Here is an 18,953-nt window from a genome sequence, read left to right as displayed (position 1 = left end):
CCAGGTTAAAAATAGACATGTTCAATTCATTTATTTTGGTGAAACATATTGGATCAAAGGGATAACTCAAAATAAATGAAATGACAAGGATGTCATTAGATCCATCTTCAGGATGCTAGGTGGCATCTCCTACCTCTACCCAGGTAGGTGCTACTGATGTAATCATAGTAAAAGGGAATGTAACACATTTCTAAGCTTTGTGTCCTTTGGAATCTTTAAAAACATGTTCACTCTTTCTACAGCATTCCAAGGTAGACTTTAAAGATGGTAATTTTAAAGGTCTACAACCAGCAATCGGAAGGAATTTGTCACATCCAGAGACAGAGAAGCAGTTTCAGCGACAGGTTGCTATCGATGCAATGCTCCTCAGACAGGATGAAGAGATCAATACTCCCCAATGCCATTCGGCTTTACAATTCAACCGCCAGGAGTAAGATATGTTAAAGTGCCGGGGTTAGGACTCAATGTATTTAAGTAAACTACTTAAGAACTTTTTAAAAGCTATTATTAATGCTTTTTGAGAGGGTGATTTTAGATGCATATCATATTTTTACTGAGTTAAGTATTGTATGTAATTAGTTTTGCTACAATAAGTGTATGGGACATTGGAAAAAATGTTGAATTTCCCCTTGGGGATGAATAAAGTATCTATCTATCTATATTACTTCTAAATGTGCTCCTAAGACTATACTTTTTAGTTCTGCACTGAGAAGCAGCAGCTACTTGTCAATTACATTGTCTGTCCTCAATGTGATCACTTCTCATTTTTCTAAATTCCAGTGTGTATAGACCAAGTTTCACCCATTGACCCTGGAGGGGGGGGGGGGGAACTCCCCCATTCCAGGAATAAGATTTGGAAATCTACAGACCAATCCTTTAGAACTTTAGGTGTAGTGTACTTGGATATCTAGACTCATTCAGTAAGGTGCCATGTTGATGTACAAGATAAGGCTCATGGTAATGATGGTGATATAAAAGAGTTTGTTCTCTACTCCAGTAAGGTGTAGCTGTGGAATCATTAGCTATATTCAAGACTGAGATCACCAGATTTCCAGACTTGAGGGCTATAGGAGTCAGGAAGAAAAAGGAAGAGGAGATCAAATCAGCCATGACATTATTGAATGCCCCAGTAGATACAGAAGGGAATGTCTCAATTCTTGTTCTCATTCAATTGTTTATTGATGAAGCTGAACCACGTTAGCAAAGATTCAATCTTGCCAGTGGAAAGCCAAAAACATTCAACCAGATTGTCCATTTACACTACTGATAAATATCAAACCATTAAGCAACTTCTGCAGTCAATTGAAGAAGCTGATATTGTATCAGTTAGATTTTATGTCCAAATCCCCTCTAAGTATTGGGGAAACCCAGTTTACGAAGTAATTTTGTTTTACATCAGAGGTCTTTCCAAGATAAAAGCAATAATAACTGCCACTGGGACAGTCCCAATTATGAAATAGAATGATTATGAAGGTTAATCAGTTGAGGCCGGTTCATTGGCTATATTTAAGAGGAAGTTAGATATGGCCCTTGTGGCTAAAGGGTATGGAGAGAAAGCAGGTACAGGGTTCTGAGTTGGATGATCAGCCATGATCATAATGAATGGCGGTGCAGGCTCGAAGGGCCGAATGGCCTACTCCTGCACCTATTTTCTATGTTAATCAGGTATTTAAAATTAACCATAGATCACATGGAACTTCTGCTGAAAGGAATGCAACCTACTTTAATGGGATTTCTGAATGAGAGGAATTAATGGATGAAAAACTGATGCAGAGGAACCCAGTGCCAGAAACAGAATTTCAAGTACTCTTCAACCAAGTTCTTTAAAAAGGATTTGTAGTCATATTCTCAAAAGAATTTGCATTTGTCTTTCATGGTTTTTTTTAACCTCTCTAATCTCCTTCGTTAATATTAGTTATATATGCTGTAGATCTATTGAAATTTGAGATAGGACATTACGATAACACCCTTTTTCTTCATGATATAGTGTGATGGACCTTTTTTGTCCATTTAACAGGGTGTCAACATCTCATCCAAAGGATGGCACTTCTGAAAACTCACCAGAAGTGTGTCTATGCAGATTTTTCTAATGTGGGCCTTTAGGACAGACTTTTACTCACTGTGGGTTCTACTCAACTGTGGGATACTCCTAAAGCCATAGCTGACACTAAAACTAAGTGGATAGGACATAACATGTAAATGTACTTACCATCTTTCTCAAGGTACCACATGTTGAGTTTTTGAAATAATTTTTCTGAGCTGCTGGACCGTGCTGTCTGTAAGACAATATTTGAGTCTTATATCATTAGATATTTACATTGCATATCAATATATGCAAAACATGAATTATGTATTCCATTGACTCCTCCCTACAGAAAGCTCAGAATATTGCTGCTGTACCAGTCTCTTCTTATCATTGGCATACCAATCATGGTATCTCTAGGGGCAGACAACATATACAGGAGCATTATTCTACTTACAGTTTGATTTTGGGAGAGGGAGGAACAATTGAGGAAATTTTCGACCTTTGTCTTCTGTGAATGTAACTGGCTTCCAGTGGCAAAATTAATGCTTAAAAGCCACACTGCATTTTAAGTAGGGCTGCTTTGCCCTCGGAAGTGGTCCAACAGAATCTCATTCATGCAGTGACTACATTTACTACGTCAGGTGAAATCTAATTCAATAGGTCAACCATTGTCAAGGCAGAGAAGTACAGTCCAAGAACATTTATTCTGGGGCTTTATGGAGCTTCTTATGACCTCTGATATTCCAAAACCGATCCTGAGCACAGTCATGTCATAGTACCCCAAAAATGTACAAAACCCAAGGGTAGCAGACTAATCCTAAAGCCTTTCTGAATAACTCATTCTTGTAAACAAGGAAATTATTCTCAAGGGGACACTTCAGGTTTCTTCCAAAAAATTGTACATTATACACGTAGTATTTCAAGGGTATCCTAATCATCATGAAGAACAAGTTGAACTCTACTGGACTGAAATCTCAACACACTCCGAATGCCTGCAGTAGTCTGTTCTGTTTTGTTATCACATGAAAGAAAGTTAGAAGGGAAATAGTGATTCATCTTAAAGTTATCTCCCATCTGCCCTTCTGATCACTAGCTCTGCTCTGATTCAATTTCAATTTATTACTTGCTCTGATCTGATTTCTATTTCACACAAGTTATCCAAATTCACATATTACTCAATCATGAAGCAGATTTCATCAGAACCCGAGAACCTTAATAATGCCCATTCAAGAGAAATGGACACTGAAATAATTAGAGCCACTATTATTTCAGCTCAGAGACTCAAAGTTCAAAGTAAAATTTATTATTATATATATGTCACCACATACAATGAGATTTTTACTGAACAGTAACTGTAAATAGGATCAATGAAAGAACAAGAGCACAGAAGACAAATGTGCAAGTGCAAATATAAACATACAGCAATAAATAACAAGAGCATGAAATAACAAGATAGAGTTCTTAAAGTGAGATCATTAGTCATCTATCTTAATAGATAAATGTAGTTATCCTCTTTTGTTCAAGAGTCTGATGGTTGAGGGGTAGTAACTGTTCTTGAACCTGGTGGTGCGAGTCCCGAGGTTCTTGTACCTTCTACCTGATGGCAGCAGCAAGAGAAAGGCCTGGGTGGTGAGGATCTTTGATGATGGATGCTGCTTTCCTATGACAGCATTTCATGTAGATATACTCAATGATTGTGTGCAGTTTTGGTCTCCAAATTTGAGGAAGGACATTCTTGCTATTGAAGGAGTGCAGCGTAGGTTCACAAGGTTAATTCCCGGAATGGCGGGACTGTCATATGTTGAAAGATTGGAGCGACTGGGCTTGAATACACTGGAATTTAGAAGGATGAGAGGGGATCTGATTGAAACATATAAGATTATTAAGGGATTGGACATGCTGGAGGCAGGAAGCATGTTCCCGCTGATGGGTGAGTCCAGAATTAGAGGCCACAGTTTAAGAATAAGGGGTAGGCCATTTAGAACAGAGATGCGGAAAAACTTTTTCACCCAGAGAGTGGTGGATATGTGGAATGCTCTGCCCTAGAAGGCAGTGGAGGCCAAGTCTCTGGATGCATTCAAGAGAGAGTTAGATAGAGCTCTTATAGATAGCAGGGTCAAGGGATATGGGGAGAGGGCAGGAACGGGGTACTGATTGTGTATGATCAGCCATGATCACAGTGAATGGCGGTGCTGGCTAGAAGGGCTGAATGGCCTACTCCTGCACCTACTGTCTATTGCCTATTATTGTCTATTGATTGGGAGGACTTCACCTGTGATGTACTGGGCTGAATCCATTACCTTTTGTTGGATTTTCCATTCATAGGCATTGGTCTTCCCATAACAGGCCGCAATGCAGTCAGTCAATAAACATTCCACTACAGATCTATAGAAGCTTGTTAAAGTTTTTGATGTCATGCTGAATCTCCACATATTCCTAAGAAAGTGGAGGTGTTGTCATGTTTTCTTTGCAATTATATATATATGGGTCCAGGACAGGTCCTCTGAGATAGTGACACCCAGAAACTTAAAGTTACTGACCCTTGCCTCTAAACTTCTGATGAAGACCGGATCATGGACCTCTGGTTTCCCTCTCCTGAAGTCTACAATCAATTCCTTGGTCCCTTGCTGATATTGAGTGAGAGGCTGTTGTTATGACACCATTCAGCCAAATTCTCAATCTCCATCCTGTATGCCAATTCATCACCACCTTTGATACGGTGGACAATATAGGTGTCATTAGCAAACTTGAAATACGATGTTCACAACTGCAAAGCCTTTCCCAGTGATGCCTACACTGAAGAAGTTTAAATCTTCTCTTCGATGGGAGTTCAGTGAAACCCTCTCTCACTGCTCCCCATCTATAATTTCTTTGGCCCTTCAACTTTTCGATCACATTTTGACCCAGACCCGCTATTACAGCTATATATCCTTCCTTGGAACGTGTCTCCGCCGCCAACTTACTCCAATTGGCTTCAGGATTCGTTTTCGAGCTCCTCAATTTGGACCTTCTGAGGATCCCAGGTACTCACATTTAATTGACTCTGCCTCCCGTTGTTTCTCCCTTCGAGCTCTGAGGGTGACACTCCCTGCCATGAGGAGGTACCTGGCGTCCCTATCCAAATCCCTTCCACGCCTCCAGGACACTTTCTTCGCCGTTTGTAATGGACCGGCCCATTATTTCATCCTCTGTCAGATCCATGCGTGCAATCGCTGTTTCTTTGACTTTGTCACATCCTGTAAGTATCGCAAGACCTTCCATCTGCAGACCCCAGAGCCTGGCGGCTCCACCACTAGCCATCGATCTCAGCCGCGTCACCAACCTCGGGCACATTCAAAACCCGGACTCCAGCAGCATCAATGCGGGTTCCAACGACCATGGACTCATTCAAAGTGATTGTGCTGCCTCCAACTGCGACTCCAGCCTTGAACTCCAGGCCGGGTCTTCACATGCTGCGATTGTGACTCCCATCTCCCCTTCCCCACCACCACTCTGCAATCCCCTCTCCCTCGATCCCATCGTCAGCCACTGGGCCCTCAGAGGCTCCATCTTTCTCTCACCCCAACCCTCCCCTCTCCACTGACACTACCAGCTTCCCGCCCCCCCTCGGATCCCAGCTCTCATCTGTGCTGGGTCTTTACCATCCCCTCCGACCTTCAACTCTCTGAGGCAGAGCGCTCTGTCCTCAGTAAGGGCCTTACCTTTGTCCCCCTTTGCTCACACCTCAGCAAGTTCCGCGTACGCCATGGCGCTGAACTCTTCTTCTGCTGGCTCCGTCTTCGAGCCTACTTTTTCAGCAAGGACTCTCCCACCCCGACTGATGACCCCTTCTCCCGTCTTCAACCCTCCTCCTCTTCATGGATACCCCACTCTGGTCTTCTGCCTGCTCTGGATCTCTTTACTGCTAACTGCCAACAGGACATCAACCGTCTCGACTTCACCACACCTTGTTCCAATTCCAACCTCACTCCTTCCGAACGCTCTGCTCTCCACTCCCTCTGCACCAATCCCAGCCTTACTACAAAACCCGCTGTTAAGGGGGATGCTGCTATAGTCTGGCGTACTGACTTCTACCTGGCCCAAGCACAGCGACAACTCGCTGATATCTCCTCTTACTTACCCCTTGATCATGACACTACCAAGGAGCACCAGGCCATTGTCTCCCACCCATTGCCACCAACCTCATAGTTCCCACACCCCGCACTTCCCGTTTCTACCTCCTACCCAAGATCCACAAACCTGCCTATCCAGGTAGACCTATTATCTCAGCTTGCTCCTGCCCCACCGAACTCATTTCTGCATACCTTGACACTGTTTTATCCCCCCTTGTTCAATCTCTTCCCACCTATCTTCGTAACACTTCTCACGCTTTGAATTTTTTCAATGATTTTAAGTTCCCTGGCCCCCACCTCCTTACTTTCACCATGGATGTCCAGTCCCTATATACCTCCATCCCCCACCAGGAAGGTCTCAAAACTCTCCGCTTCTTTTTGGATTTCAGACCTAACCAGTTCCCCTCTACCACCACTCTCCTCCGTATAGCAGAATTAGTCCTTACTCTCAATAATTTCTCCTTTGGCTCCTCCCACTTCCTCCAACCAAAGGTGTAGCCATGGGCACCCGTATGGGTCCCAGTTATGCCTGCCTTTTTGTTGGCTTTGTGGAACAGTCCATGTTCCAAGTCTATACTGGTATCCGCCCCCTACTTTTCCTTCACTACATCGATGACTGCCTTGGCGCTGCTTCGTGCACGCATGCTGAGCTCATTGACTTCATTAACTTTGCCTCCAACTTTCACCGTGCCCTCAAATTTACCTGGTCCACTTCCGACACCTCCCTCCCCTTTCTTGATCTTTCTGTCTCCATCTCTGGAGATGGCTTACCTACTGATATCTACTATAAGTTTACAGACTTTCACAGCTATCTAGACTATTCCTCTTCCCACACTGTCTCTTGCAAAAATGCTATCCCCTTCTCACAATTCCTCCGACTCCGCCGCATCTGCTCTCAGGATGAGGCTTTTCATTCCAGGACGAAGGAGATGTCTTCCTCTTTTAAAGAAAGGGGCTTCCCTTCCTCCAATTCTGCTCTCAAATGCATATCTCCCATTTCCTGCACATCTGCTCTCACCCCATCCTCCTGCCACCCTACTCGGGTTCCCCTTGTCCTCACCTACCACCCCACCAGCTTCCGGGTCCAACATATAATTCTCCGTAACTTCTGCCACCTCCAACGGGATCCCACTACCAAGCACATCTTTCCCCTCCCCTCTCGTTCTGCTTTCGCAGGGATCGCTCCCTATGCGACTCCCTTCTCTATTCGTCCCCCCCCACCCCCCATCCCTTCCCACCGATCTCCCTCTTGGCACATATCCTTGTAAGCGGAACAAGTGCTACACCTGCCCTTACACTTCCTCCCTCACCACCATTCAGGGCCGCAGACAGTCCTTCCAAGTGAGGCGACACTTCACCTGTGAGTCGGCTGGTGTGGTATACTGCGTCCGGTGTTCTCAGTGTGGCCTTTTATATATTGGTGAGACCCGACGCAGACTGGGAGACCATTTCGCTGAACACCTATGCTCTGTCCGCCAGAGAAAGCAGGATCTCCCAATGGCCACACATTTTAATACAACGTCTCATTCCCATTCTGATATGTCGATCCATGGCCTCCTCTAACTGTCAAGATGAAGCCACACTCAGGTTGGAGGAACACCACCTTATATACCGTCTGGGCAGCCTCCAACCTGATGGCATGAACATTGATTTCTCTAACTTCCGTTAATGCATCTCCTCCCCTTCTTATCCCATCCCTTATTTATTTATTACTCCCCCTTTTTTCCCTCTCTCTGCCCCTCTCACAATCACTCCTTGCCTGCTCTCCATCTCCCTCTGGTGCTCCCCTCCCCCTTTCTTTCTCCCTAGGCCTCCCGTCCCATGATCCTTTCCCTTCTCCAGCTCTGTATCCCTTTTGCCAATCACCTTTCAAGCTCTTAGCTTCATCCCTCCCCCTTCTATCATTTCAGATCTCCCCCTCCCCCTCTCAAATCTCTTACTATCTTTTCTTTCAGTTAGTCCTGACGAAGGGTCTCGGCCTGAAACGTCGACTGTGCTTCTTCCTATAGATGCTGCCTGGCCCGCTGCGTTCTACCAGCATTTTGTGTGTGTTGCTTGAAATATGATGTGATTTTTTATTCATTCAAGGGATCTGGGCTTTGGAAGTGGAGTCAGCATTTAACTGCCCATCCTTCATTGCCCTTTGAGTAGGTGGAGCTAATGGGCCTTCTTTAAGTGGACATATATCCATAATGCTGTTAGAGAGGGGGGTCCAGGAGTCTGACCCAAAGATGATGAAGGGCGGTGATGTATTTCCAAGTCTGGTAGCTTGGAGGACAACTTTCAGTAGTGGTGTCCCATGTTTTTCCTGCACTTGACCTTCTAGCTGGTAGATGTTGTGGTGTTTGGATGGTGCTAAGAGTCTTGGTGACTTGCTGCAATACACTGGGCAATTAGGAGATGAGTTACTGACTCTGCTCTGCCCTTGTAGACACATTGTGTATATGACTACTGCAGTTCAGTTTCTGGTCAATGGTAATCCTAAGATATAAACAGTAGGATAAATGGCTATAATTCTTTGCATAAAGTGATTATCTTCCTCTTTGAGCCAGTGTGTCTTTTTAAAATAAAGTACCTTACAGAACAGACAAACAGACATACTTTATTGATCCCGAGGGAAATTGGGTTTCAATCCTTCTGTAGAAATTTACTGCCTAGTTCTCCAGTAATTTTTTCCCTCATTGGATGACATTTTGAACAGTTTTCTGTAAGGTTTCCTTCCTTAGTTTCTCGCTCTTATCCATGATCATCACTCACTGAAATTCTCACTATTCATATCAATTCAAGATTGCTTAATGCCATTTCCAGTACACCAGTGTAAAGGAGAATGAAATATTTGTTACTCCGGATGCAACAAAGCACAAAAGACATAATGAATACAAGTACATTGAGGATGGGAAGAAGAATCGAATGTCCATAAAGTGATGCTAGGCATAGGAGTTCTGTACATGAGGTGACTGACAGGAAAGTAGCAGTGGTGGGGGGGTGAGGGAGGGAGGTGTGGAGGAGAGGATTACTGGTAGAGGTGTTAATCAGCTTACTGCTTGGAGAAATAACTGTTTTTGAGCTGGTGGTCCTGGTAGCCTCTTCCCCTGATGGGAGTGGAATAAACATTCCATGAGCAGGATAGGTGCAATCCTTCATGATGTTACTGGCCCTTTTCAGTAATTTTTGTATACATGTCCTTGACAGCAGGTAGGCTGATACTAGTGTTGTGTTGGGCAGTTTTGACTACCCGTTGTAGAGCTTTTCTGTCCGCCGCAGTGTAGTCTCCATACCGTGCAGTGATGCAGTATGTTTGGATGCCCTCCACTAGACATCTGTAGAAGGATGTGAGTATGGATGCTCATAGTCAAGCTCTCTTCAGCCTCCTCAGAAAGTAGAGGCACTGGTGAGCATTCCTGATTGTTCTAGGACCATGAGAGGTTGCGCAATAAGTGTACTCCCAGGATATGAAACTGCTGACAATTTCCATTGCTGAGCCATCAATGCAAAGAAGGGTATGAGCGGTCAGAGCTCTCCTACAGTTAATTACCTTCTCTTTTGTCTTGCTGACATTGAGGAAGAGGTTATTTGTCTAGTAACAGACCTTAAGTCTTCCATCTCCTCTCTGTAGGCCCTTAGAGTTACATCGATTATCTAATCTTAAACTACACCAAAGCATCTTTACTAAATAAACACAGACAAAATAGTGGAGGAACTCAGCAGGTCAGGCAGCATCAATGGAAAGGAATGTTATTTCGGGCCAAGATCCTTCATCAGGGGTCCTGATAAAAGGTCTTGGTCCAAAATAACATTCCTTTTTTCTTTCCATAGATGCTGCCTGACCTGCCGAGTTCCTTCAGCATTTTGTGTGTGTTACTCTGCAGAATCTCCTGTGTTTATGATTTATGATTTACTAAATAAACACAAGCCCAACATCTAACAGCTAACATTGGGACATCTTGTTTGCTCATTTCTATTGTTGGGTGTACAATAATGCTCGTACTATGACCAGGTGACTAGATAATCAAAATAGAGATCTCTGGGAGAGAATGACTAATGTAGCACTAATAATATACAACAATTATATAGCTGCTGTGATTTTATGACAACACACTGAAGTATTGGTATGTCTTCTCCTACTGCAGTGAAATATAAGGCAGACCATTATATTCACAACAAAGCCTAAGACCTCCTGATCAAAATCTACATCACTGCATCATATGCAGCATCTTTCTACTTCTTGCCCTGGACTTTACAATCTGACACATCCACACTGGCCTGAATCCATACTGAACCCATCTAAAGCATCCAAGTCATACTGGACGTTACCAAACTCGTTTGAATATCCAAATTTAGCAAACCTGGAACTCTTGCATTGAGATTTGAAGAAAATTGGATTTCGAAAAACATTGCAGTGTAGGTTCGGAGTAAGTTTTGTTTGAAACAAAGTAAAATAAGTATTCCCATTTATCTCACAGATGCCATAATTGATCAAGACTACTGAATTCAGAGAAATTTCTGAAGATATTCTACATGGTCCACTACCTACAGCCTAAAGTTCATGTTATTCCTAACACTGTTTCTTCATTTATTTTCCAGTTACTTAACAACTAAAATCACAGAGTCATATTTTGTAACTCACCCGAACCAAATGACCGATTGCAACAGCGTAAGCTTTTCGTATGGTAGTATTACGGTCATTTAAACCTGTCAATAGAGCGCTCAACAATTTACCTGTCAAAAATGAGAACAATGATACAACAGAATTACACATTGCAGATGGACTGTCATGTCAGTTAGCAAATTTGGTTCATTTTGTGTGCATATTTTCAACTCTATTGTTACCTCTTCAGTATTTAAAACCAATGTTTACAAAATATGAAGATGTACTCACTTGATTTTGGAATGACATTCACATTCAAATGGATGCAAATTTAACAGCAGTTTTCAATTGAGAAAACTAGCTGAAATCATTGATGGAAAAGTAACTGTCAGGACTTTGACCAAAAGAGCAGCAAACAGAATTAACTGGAGAGCACTTTCAAAGAGCTAGAACAGGCACAAATAGACTGAATGTTTTTGGAGCTGCACAATTTAACGTATTTAACATGAAACATTGAAAAGGTTTTAGTTTTTTCTGAAAAAGTAAAAGTATCAAGTAACAAGTACTCTGTACACTCACTTGCAAACGAATTTAAGTCTTGTGGACATTTGGTCGTCAAAAACACCACCACATGGGCACAGCCTCCCTGTAAATCACAACATCATATTAACCAAGAGGTTTAATATTCTGATTTGCTTTTAATAAATGTAACAGCATAACCATGTTTGATGCAGCTTATGCCTCAAGTTATCTGTAGGATACCCATTAGTAGATCTACCTTTTGCATCTTAGAAAGCAAAGATGTAATTGTTGAGGCTTTATAAAACATTGGTGAGGCCTCACTTGAAAGTATTGTGAGCAGTTTTGGGCTCCTTACCTAAGAAAGGATGTGCTGACATTGGAGAGAGTTCAAAGGAGGTTCAAGAAAATGATTCTGGGATTGAAAGGCTTATCATATGAGGAGCACTTGATGGCAATGGGCCTGTATTCACTGGAGTTCAGAAGAATGAGGGGGGATCTTATTGAAACCTACTGAATGTTGAAAAGCCTTGATAGAGTAGATGTGGAGAGGATGTTTCCTATGGTGGGGGAATCCAAGACCAGAGGACAAAGCTTCAGAATAAAGGGATGTCCATTTAGAATGGAGAAGAGGAGGAACTTCGTTAGCCAGAGAGTGGTCAATCGGTGGAATTCAATGCCAGAGGCAGCTATGGAGGCCAAGTCATTGGGTATATTTAAGGCACAGGTTGATAAATTTTTGATTAGTCAGGGCATGAAGGGGAGAAGGTAAGAGATTGGGGCTGAGAGGGAAATGGATCAGCCATGATGAAATGGTGGAGCAGTAACAATGGGTCAAATGGTATAATTCTACTCCTGTATTTTATGGTAGTATTGTCTGGAGGCCTCTCTACTTTGGCTGCCCTTGAGGTGAATGGCGACCTAATCTCAAATGCTGCAAACCATGGTCCTACCAACAGACTACCCTGATGGTTTCCTGATAATTTACGCTGTCAAAACTTTTTCTTCAGGTCTAAATATCTCCAAATATTACAGACATTTAGAAATAACTGAAATACATTCAAATTATTAAATAAAAACTAAACACTCATTTAAAGTGTTAATTTAACTTAAAACATTATAAACAATAAATTTAATATTTAATATCGGCCAACATAGAAAACCTACAGCACAATACAGGCCCTTCAGCCCACAAAGTTGTGCCAAACAATAGGTCCCTACCTTAGAAATTACTAGGGTTACCCATAGTTCACTATTTTTCTAAGCTCCATGTACCTATCCAGAAGACTCTTAAAAGACCCTATTGTATCTGCCTCTACCACCGTTGCCGGCAGCCCATTCCATGCACTCACCACTCTTGAGTAAAAAACTTACCCTTGACATCTCCTCTGTACCTACTCCCACCTTAAACCTGTGCCTTCCTGTGGCAGCGATTTCAGCCCTGGGAAAAAGCTTCTGACTATCCACACAATCAATGCCTCTCATCAGCTTATTCACCTCTCATTCTCCATCGCTCCAAGGAGAAAAGGCCAAGTTCACTCAACCTGTTTTCATAAGGCATGATCCCCAATCCAGGCAACATCCTTGTAAATCTCCTCTGCACCCTTTCTATGGCTTCCACATCCTTCCTATAGTGAGGTGACCAGAACTGAGCACAGTACTCCAAGTGGGGTCTGACCAAGGTCCTAATAGCTGCAATAAATGCTGGTCTTGACATTAATGCCCCCTTTCCAACAAATGAATAAAGATCAAAGCACATAAGTGATGAGCTCAACATATTTGACCAATCCATCGATGAACAACAAGACATGTGGAAGAAATCTTGGGTAGGAACAAGACGTGAGTAGCTATGAACCTAATGACCAATGAAAAGGCAGTCACTTCCTCCATGGTCAGAAAATTTGATCTACCCTCATTTACAACTGCAGGTAGAAAACCCAGCAGTCATGTCTTAAGCCATTGGCTAAGATGGGAGCTAACCAATAGTTCCTTAAGAATATCCCTTCGACAATACCTGAAATCATGAAGTGGTCTTCAAACATGGTCGTGACTACTCTGATGTTTCAAATATAATGTTATACAGCAGGAGGAAAATAAATACATAACTTAAACATTAATAACGTAATTGTTTATGCAACCTTGCTGTGAAGTGATGAGCTGCCACAGCTCCTACATTGTAACAATGACCATATTCTTAAACTATTTCATCAGAGGAATGCATTGGCCACCCATTTTAATTCCACTTCCTATTTCCATTCTGATATGTTAATCCATGGCCTCTTCAACTGTCCAATGCCTCTTATCATCTTATACACCTCTATCAGGTCACCTCTCATCCTCCGTCGCTCCAAGGAGAAAAGGCCAAATTCACTTAACCTGTTTTCATAAGGCATACTCTCTAATCCAGGCAACGTCCTTGTAAATCTCCTCTGCACCCTTTCTATGGCTTCTACATCCTTCCTGTCATGAGGCAACCAGAATTGAGCACAGTACTCCAAGTGGGGTCTGACCAGGGTCCTATATAGCTGCAACATTACCTCTTGGCTCTTAAACTCAATCCCAAGACTGATGAAGGCTAATGCACCGTATGCCTTCCTAATCATAGAGTCAACCTGCGCAGCAGCTTTGAATAAGAGAACAACATCTGCAACCCTCCAATCCTTTGGAACCTCTCCTGTCCCATTGATGATGCAAAGATCATCACCAGAGGCTCAGCAATCTCTTCCCTTGCCTCCCACAGTAGCCTGGCGTAAATCTCATCCGGTCCTGGTGACTTATCCAACTTGATGCTTTCCAAAAGCTCCAGTACATCCTCTTTCTTAATATCTACATGCTCAAGCTTTTCAGTCTGCTGCAAGCCATTACTATAATCAGCAAGATCCTTTTCCATAGTGAATACTGAAGTATTCATTAAGTACCTCTACTATTTCCTCTGATTCCATATACACTCTCCCATTGTCACACTTGATAGGTCCTATTCTTTCACATCTTATCCTCTTGCTCTTCACATACTTGTAGAATGCCTTGGGGTTTTCCTTAATCCTGCCCGCCAGAGCCTTCTCATGGCCCCTTCTGGCTCTAATTTCCTTCTTAAGCTCCTTCCTATTAGCCTTATAATCTTCTAGATCTCTAACATTACCTAGCTGTCTGAACCTTTCATAAGCTTTTCTTTTCTTGACTAGATTTACTACAGCCTTTGTACACCATGGTTCCTGTATCCTTCTGTAACCTCCGTCTCATTGGAACGTACCTATGCAGAACACCACACAAATATCCCCTGAACATTTGCACCATTTATTCCATACTTTTTCCTGAGAACATCTGTTCCCAATTTAAGCTTCCAAGTTCCTGCCTGATAGCCTCATAATTCCCCTTACTCCAACTGAATGCTTTTCTAACTTGTCTGTTCCTCTCTCTCTCCAATGCTATTGTAAAGGAGATAGAATTATGATCACTATCTCCAAAATGGTCTCCCACTGAGAGATCTGACACCTGACCAGGTTCATTTCCCAATAGCAAATCAAGTACAGTCTCTCCTCTTGTAGGCTTATCTACATATTGTGTCAAGAAACCTTCCTGAACATACTTAACAAACTCCACCCCATCTAAACCCCTTGCTCTAGGGAGATGCCAATTGATATTTGGGAAATTAAAATCTCCCACCACAACAACTCGTATTATTACACCTTTCCAGGATCTGTTTCCCTATCTGCTCCTTGATATCCCTGTTACTATTGGGTGGTCTATAAAAAGTAACAACCTTCACTTTTACTTCACTCAAATGTATGGGGGTCATCATTTTAACACAAGGTGGTTGAAGTACATCAAAGAAGCCAGTTGTGTAACTTGGCCCTCTTGTTCAGTAGTTCAGGGGAAGGGCAAGAGGCCAGATGCACCAAAAATGTATACCCAGTGCTCTGTACTTTGGTCATCAGCAGGTAAACTACTTCCCTTTACTCACTGCGCAGGACCTCTTCCTTCTTTTTACCTACATCATTGGTGCCAATGTGCACCACAACCTCTGGCTGCTCACCATCCCTCTTGAGAATATTCTACTGCCGCTCTGAGACATCTTGGTCCCTAGCACGTCAGAGGGAACACAACACCCTAGCATCTCTATTGCAACCACAGAATCATCTGTCTGTCCTCCTAAGTACTGAGTTTCCTATCTCTAGGCCTGCCTTTACCCTTCCCTACTGAGCATCACAGCTAGCCACAGTCCACTGGCCTGGCTGTTGTTGCTGTGCCCTGACAGGGAATCCCCCCAGCAGTATCCAAAGGGATATACTTGTTGTTGAGGAGAATTAATACAGGGGAAACCTGCACTAACTGCTTATACCACTTACTATTCCTGATGGTCAATCACCTACTATCTGAAGCCTGCACTCTGGGTGTGACCACCTCATTAAATGTTTCATCTATGAGGTTTTGAGTCTCCCAGATGGTCCCGAGTACATCCAGTTGCAGCTCCAGTTCCTTGACCTTCACAGTCAGGTGCCGAAGTTGGATGCACTTCCTGCAGATGTAGTCATCAGGGAGGCAGTTAGGTATCCTGAAATTCCCACATCTTTCAGGGAGGAGCATTCCACTACTTTAACAACCATCCTACCAAAACTTGTTATACCTTTGGCTCTAACTTCTTAAGTTCCACAATCAATTAAATCATTCCAAACCACTCAGCCTCTGCTTACTCACATTCAAGCCTGTTGAACCCCAACTCAGATATTTTAATTTATGAACATGGTACCTTTTAATAGTCTGCAAGTCCAAGTTTAACACATGCAAATATGATCAAAGCATTTGCAATCAAATCTTTTGTGATCGATTAAGACTCACCTTAGTTCCAAGACCTATTCCACTCTTCAGGAGTTCACACAACTTTGGAACTAAATCCCCTAAAACACTTGTGTCTATATGCTGGAGACACTACAAAATAAAACAAAGATTTAGGAATGGAAATGCATTTTTTGCTATTTAGAATGATAGAATTAGACTTGTAGGTAAATAAAATTGTCAAGCAGTACTAAAAATCATGCAATTAAGAGAGATTAAAAAAATCAGGCTTTTAAATGTCAGTAATTTTTTATAAGTGCTTAATCAGAAGTATATTTACAAAACAAAATAACCTCACTTCAGGGCAAGATACTTCTCTTCTGATCTTCAGATTGAAACATTAGTTACTTATTTAGCCTTTCCCCACACTTACCATATTGATGGTTTCCATCATCGGAGAAGACTTGGCTGCACTGAGTCTGGCACTGTCCATAGCAGTCTAGTGTTTAAACAAAAAACTAAAGTTGTCCACTGAATCTGACTAAAAGATTTAGAAAATATATTGTACAATATATAAATGTTGGATATTATACTTCACCTTCTCTTGTTCAGTTGCACGTAGACTCAAATAATTGAGGACTTGTGGCTCAAGTACACTAAGTGATTCCAATAAAGTGGGGATAAGTCTTGCTGCGTGTGGCTTTAACAGTGGTCCTGCATTTTTGCTAATTTTTACAAGGGTGTCGATGCTATGTAAAGAAAACAAAGTTAGTCTAATCAAAATCATGCTTCCTAATGTTGAGATATCTATGACAATATTAGATTCTTACGTTTTTGAAATCTCAAGATTTCAGAAATGCACACAAGGGAAACAAGACTTGCAGGAAGATTATATCAGCAAACAAAGGTCAAGCCTGTCTGCTTACATTCACTTACCCAAAGTAATTTTATCAGTTTTCCTATTATCTAGAGTACATGGAAATTTTAATCACAATCATTTTAATTCCTATAGTTAATATAATCATAAGAACTGTTTTAAATCCTCCTTCTAGTACTGCTACAATGAAATTCCCTAATAAAATACTTGTAGTAAAACTCAAGATATTCCAGCAGCCTCGGGACTGTGGTGATGTCAGACAGGCAGATTTTCTGAACCTCTAGATATTGTTCCTTTCAGTATCCCAACATACTTTTACTCAACTTTAAAAAAAATACAACAGGATAGTAAGTCTTGAATTGAATTGACTTTATTACTTATATCCTTCTTAAACATGAGTAGTAAAATTTTTATGTTACGTCTCCGTCTAAATGTGCAATTTATAGTAATTTATAATAACTAGTATGTACAACAATACAGTTATGTCAGCATGAATTAATCAGTCTGATGGCCTGGTGGAAGAAGCTATTCTGGCGCCTGTTGGTCCTGGCTTTTATGCTGCAGTACTGCTTCCTGGGTGATTGCAGCTGGAACAGTTGGGGTGACTCGGGCCCTTTTCACACACCTGTCTTTGTAAATGTTCTGAATAGTGGGAAGTTTCACACCTACAGATGCGCTGGGCTGTCTACACCACTCTCTGCAGAGTCCTGTGATCGAGGGAAGAACAGTTCCCATACTAGGCAGAGATGCAGCCAGTCAAGATGCTCTCAATTGTGCCCTGTAGAAGGTTCTTAGGATCTGGGGGCCCATACCAAACTTCAACTGAATGAGTCAGGAAGCACAGGGGAGGGCAGGAGAGAAACGGAACCAAAGTGAGTTTAAAGAGAGTGCAACAGTGTCTGGTGAGCCAGATATTCTAATAGTGGGTATTTGAAGTTTTAATGCAAGATCAGAGGAAAGAATGGGACTGATGAGACTGTTAAGATCCAGCACAGAATGACTGAAAAGCCTTTCTTGACGATGCAATAGTTTTATGATCTACAATATGTTTGATGGGGCAAAAAAGGAGGAATGTGTTTCCTGTAGTGTGGCAAACAGAATTCAGGTAAGTGATTTCCTGAAGGAGTAACCTGGTTTATTGATAATAAGGGTAGTGTAAAACTGAACTATGAAAATGGAACAATCAAATCAAACTAAAGCTCTTTTAAATTCAACCTCTATTTCCAGACTCATGTGTATACGTGCATCTCTCACTTTATCCCACATATGTAAAGTGTATTTATATATATATATATATATTCTCCCTGATCTACCGAGTGCAAGATTGGTTCACCTGATTTTCCTCCAATTCTTACTGGAGGAAACATGAAAGCACAAAATTAGGTGCAAATGGACTTACCCAACAATATCAGAAAAATGAATTAAAAAGTTTTATGTGCCTATTTTATTTTACCAAGTACATAAACAATTATACAATATGATTTACAATACATAGACAATACTCTAAATTTATTCAATGTATTAAAAATGTATGACTTATTTTGTTTCTTCGTGGTATATACCTTATAGAACGAACTTCTGCCACAGGGCTAATAATGCCTTTGTCCAATAAGCAAGGTAAGAGCACAGCAACAAATCGCTGACCAGCACTACCATTGGATGGCTCACACATCTGTATGCAGACCTATAAAAAGAAAATGGATTCCCATTAATTCCTTTATAACCGTTAAGTTTAAAAATATATTATACATTAAACAAGATATAGAAGTCTGACTCATTCTAGCATTTCATCATGAAAGACTAGGCCCCATTCAGGATCCCAGGGTCTCTTTAAACCATCCAGTGATTCTGAAGGAAGTGCATTCTAATACCCATACTTTATACCATGTGTTGGTACATGTACACGCTTAACCTTTCTCTGCAACAACACTGACTTCCTCCATCTCAAAGCAGCCCTTTGGTATTCTTTGGTGTTTTCAATACTGCTACAGGTGGTGCTTCCCTTTCCTTTTCAATGTCAAAAATTGCAAACATCAACAGCAATTGAACTCCAAAGCC

The 18,953-nt window shown here is 41.8% G+C and overlaps 1 protein-coding gene across 1 annotated transcript in view; it reads right to left on the bottom strand.

The window, feature by feature from the left end:
* ecpas (Ecm29 proteasome adaptor and scaffold) overlaps positions 1–18,953 on the bottom strand; it is a 142,561-nt gene that overhangs the window by 18,151 nt on the left and 105,457 nt on the right. Inside the window, exons 34-40 of the mRNA XM_073048596.1 lie at positions 18,458–18,579; positions 16,617–16,767; positions 16,452–16,517; positions 16,082–16,171; positions 11,306–11,372; positions 10,766–10,857; positions 2,210–2,276 (exon numbers count right to left, since the gene is read on the bottom strand). Coding sequence (XP_072904697.1) covers positions 2,210–2,276; positions 10,766–10,857; positions 11,306–11,372; positions 16,082–16,171; positions 16,452–16,517; positions 16,617–16,767; positions 18,458–18,579 — 655 coding nt within the window. The remainder of the gene's footprint in view (positions 1–2,209; positions 2,277–10,765; positions 10,858–11,305; positions 11,373–16,081; positions 16,172–16,451; positions 16,518–16,616; positions 16,768–18,457; positions 18,580–18,953) is intronic.

The sequence above is a fragment of the Hemitrygon akajei genome, chromosome 6, assembly GCF_048418815.1.
Source record: "Hemitrygon akajei chromosome 6, sHemAka1.3, whole genome shotgun sequence".
NCBI classification, from domain to species: Eukaryota; Metazoa; Chordata; class Chondrichthyes; order Myliobatiformes; family Dasyatidae; genus Hemitrygon; species Hemitrygon akajei.
The sequence above is the reverse complement of the archived record's forward strand: the minus strand, read 5'-3'. Positions and strand labels throughout refer to the sequence as shown.